Genomic DNA, 3,062 nt, shown 5'->3' with positions numbered 1-3,062 from the left:
CTAAGTTTTCGAAATGTGAGTTTTGGTTGAGTTCAGTGGCATTCTTGGGTCATGTTGTATCAGTAGAGGGTATTCAGGTGGATCCTAAGAATATTGAGGCAGTCAAGGACTGGCCTAGACCCATATCAGCTACAGAGATCCGGAGTTTCTTGGGCTTGGGGGGTTATTACCGTCGATTTGTGGAGAGGTTCTCATCTATAGCAACCCCGATGACCAGGTTGACCCAGAAGGTTGCCCTGTTCAAGTGGTCGGACGAGTGTGAGGCGAGCTTTCAGAAGCTCAAGACAGATTTGACTACAGCGCCGGTGTTGGTATTGCCCACAGGTTCAGGACCATATACAGTATATTGTGACAAAGAAATTTTATTTTGGGTAAGACTCACCCAACAATAGTTGTGTGAGGCCTTCTCTATTTTTGACAAGTGTATTTGTGGGGTCCATTCACTAATATTGGATTGATTTAAATAAGAAAAAATGAGTTAAGTGAATTTTTTTGTTGATGTGGTTCCCACCTCATATATTTATATTCAATAAATAGAAAATTAAATAGATAGTACAAGAGAAATGGAGGGAAAGAGAAAACGTGGAAGCCATTTCCCCTCCTTAATTACCATTTGTGGTCATCACAATAGAGTATAGACTCCAACAAAATTTCTCATCTCTTTGAACTGTGGATAAACATAGCCCAAACGAAGGCCACAACAAATTTATATTCAAGCAAAGGAAAACGACATTCTATCCAAACGTAATATTCCATATACATTTTGTATCTATCTGTCTTCTTCTTGTTTTTATTTAAACTTTTATTATCATAGTTTATATCTTTCTAAATTCATCTTCAGTTTCCAAAGCTTAAAAACTTAACCTTTAGAAGTTATTCATCGATATACAGAATTGTACTCACAAAATACTCTTCTTGTCAATATCAGTGTGAAATACAAAATTATGCTCACAAAATACTCTTCTTATCAATATAAAATTTATGTATTCTTGTTAACAAATACAAATTTGTGCCCACTGATTGAGACTTTTGCATTTGATCCATTTTGCTACCATACCTGCAAGAAAAATTATCAATACAAAAATATTGTTTACTATAAATTTAAAATAAGATCAATATGAACTTTTATTATAACTGTAATCTTTTAGTGCTAAAATGAGATGGTGGGCCAAATTTGCACAAAAGATTTCATTCACAACTATAGTGACAAAGAATAATGCCTAAGAATAGACTAAATTTTATCATTGTAATCTTTTAGTGATAAAGAATAGACAATAATGAAAAAAATCTTATCAAGGACTTAGCTTCAGTATGTATAGCTGGACAGGGAGGGGAATTCACTCTAAGTTTATTTTCTAATTTTGTGTTCTAAGAGGGATTTGCTTTTGTTTCCTAAAACAACAGAAACTATTGTACCAGTGGCTAGAGGTGGAGTTAATTTCGTTATGGAGACTACGACAATGCCTACTACTCCTGTTTTTTACCAAGATCATAATTCAAATGATGAGAAAAATTCCACAATGATACATAATGTGTATAATATCGACAAGAACTTTGCTTTTAAGAATGACTTGAAATTTGGTTCCGAAGAAGAATCATACAATGCATACAATTCCTACGCCGTGGAAAAAGGGTTCGGTGTTCGAAAAGGACCAAAAACTCTTAATAGAAACAAAGAAATTACTAGATGCTTATTTCTTTGTTCTTGTGAAGGGAAATATGACAAGCTTTCCCCTTTTCAAGAAAGAAAGCGACAAAGGTTAGAATATAGATGTGGTTGTCTGGCTCGTATAAAATTCAAAATTTCAAATGGGACATGGGAAGTATGTGAATTCAATGATATGCATAACCATCTCATGATAGAATAGAACTTGAGACATTTCATACAATCTGGTCGAAAGCTTACAAGTGCTACCAAAAACATTCTTGGTTCTATGGTTGATGCTGGTATTCGTGCAAAAAGGTTGTTCGATACCTTCAGAATGAAGCTGGTGGAATTGAAAATGCAGGATTTACTGAACAAGATGCTCATAACTTCATACAAGCACACAAGAGAAACATGATTAGTAGTGGAGATGCTCAAACTTTGGTAAATCATTTTATGCATTTGCAAGCAGAGGATTCAAACTTCTTTTATTTTTTTTCAAGTTGATGAAGATGGCATATTGTGCAACTTCTTTTGGAAAGATAGCATATCTAGATTGCACTATGAGTGTTTTGGGGATGTGATGATTTTTGACACTACATATCGTACAAATAGATATAACATGATTTGTGCTCCATTTGTTGGTGTGAATAATCATTGGAAAAATGTTTTCTTTGGATGTGCATTATTGTACGATGAAACGATTGATTCTTTTGTTTGGTTATTTCAAACATTTTTGAAGGCAATGGGAGGAAAAGCACCAAGAACAATTTTACCGATCAAGCTCATGCCATAGCGTTTGCACTATGAGCAACGAGCAACTGAAATGCGTGATATTGAGGCAACTGAGAATTACAAGTGTCGAGGAAAACCTAAACTTTCCATACAAGATTGTGGGATCTTAAAGCATGCTGCTAGTGTTTACACTAGAAGAATTTTTTCCAGATTTCAACATGAATTTTTGCAAGGGACAACCAAAAAAGTAGTCAATGTTAATACTAATGGGACTTGTAGTAAGTTTACAGTTTTAAAGGGTGAAAGTGGGCAAACTGAAATCGTCCAGTTCAATTCTCTGGACAAATCCATTATTTGTAGTTGCCAGATGTTTGAATCCATGGGTTGGCTATGTTGTCATGCACTAAGAATTTTGTTCTTTGACTTGAACTTTTCTTGTATCCCGGAGCAATACATTTTGAAAAGATGGACTAAGAATGCTAAACATAGTAATGGATTTGAGGAGTACATCAATAAGAAGGAACCGTTAAAATCCTCTATGGCAATTCGCTTAAATGGTTTAATGAAGGTGTCATTTATAGTTATGACTTTAGCAGCAAATGATGTCGACTCCGAGGAAATTGCTAGAAAATATTTGTATCAAGAAAAGGTTGAGATAACTAAGCTCCAAAGTGCATTATAT

At 34.6% G+C, this 3,062-nt stretch overlaps 1 protein-coding gene across 1 annotated transcript; it reads left to right on the top strand.

Moving 5' to 3' along the window:
* Nucleotides 1-1,460: 1,460 nt before the first annotated feature.
* Nucleotides 1,461-2,441, top strand: LOC142164331 (protein FAR1-RELATED SEQUENCE 8-like). The gene is made up of 3 exons (XM_075222318.1): nucleotides 1,461-1,823; nucleotides 1,964-2,089; nucleotides 2,388-2,441. Exons 1-3 carry the CDS (start codon nucleotides 1,461-1,463, stop codon nucleotides 2,439-2,441), a joined length of 543 nt encoding a protein of 180 aa, XP_075078419.1.
* The last annotated feature ends 621 nt before the right edge of the window (nucleotides 2,442-3,062 follow it).

Source organism: Nicotiana tabacum, chromosome 9, assembly GCF_000715075.1.
Source record: "Nicotiana tabacum cultivar K326 chromosome 9, ASM71507v2, whole genome shotgun sequence".
NCBI classification, from domain to species: Eukaryota; Viridiplantae; Streptophyta; class Magnoliopsida; order Solanales; family Solanaceae; genus Nicotiana; species Nicotiana tabacum.
Note: the sequence above shows the minus strand (reverse complement) of the source record. Positions and strands in the feature narration are given on the sequence as shown.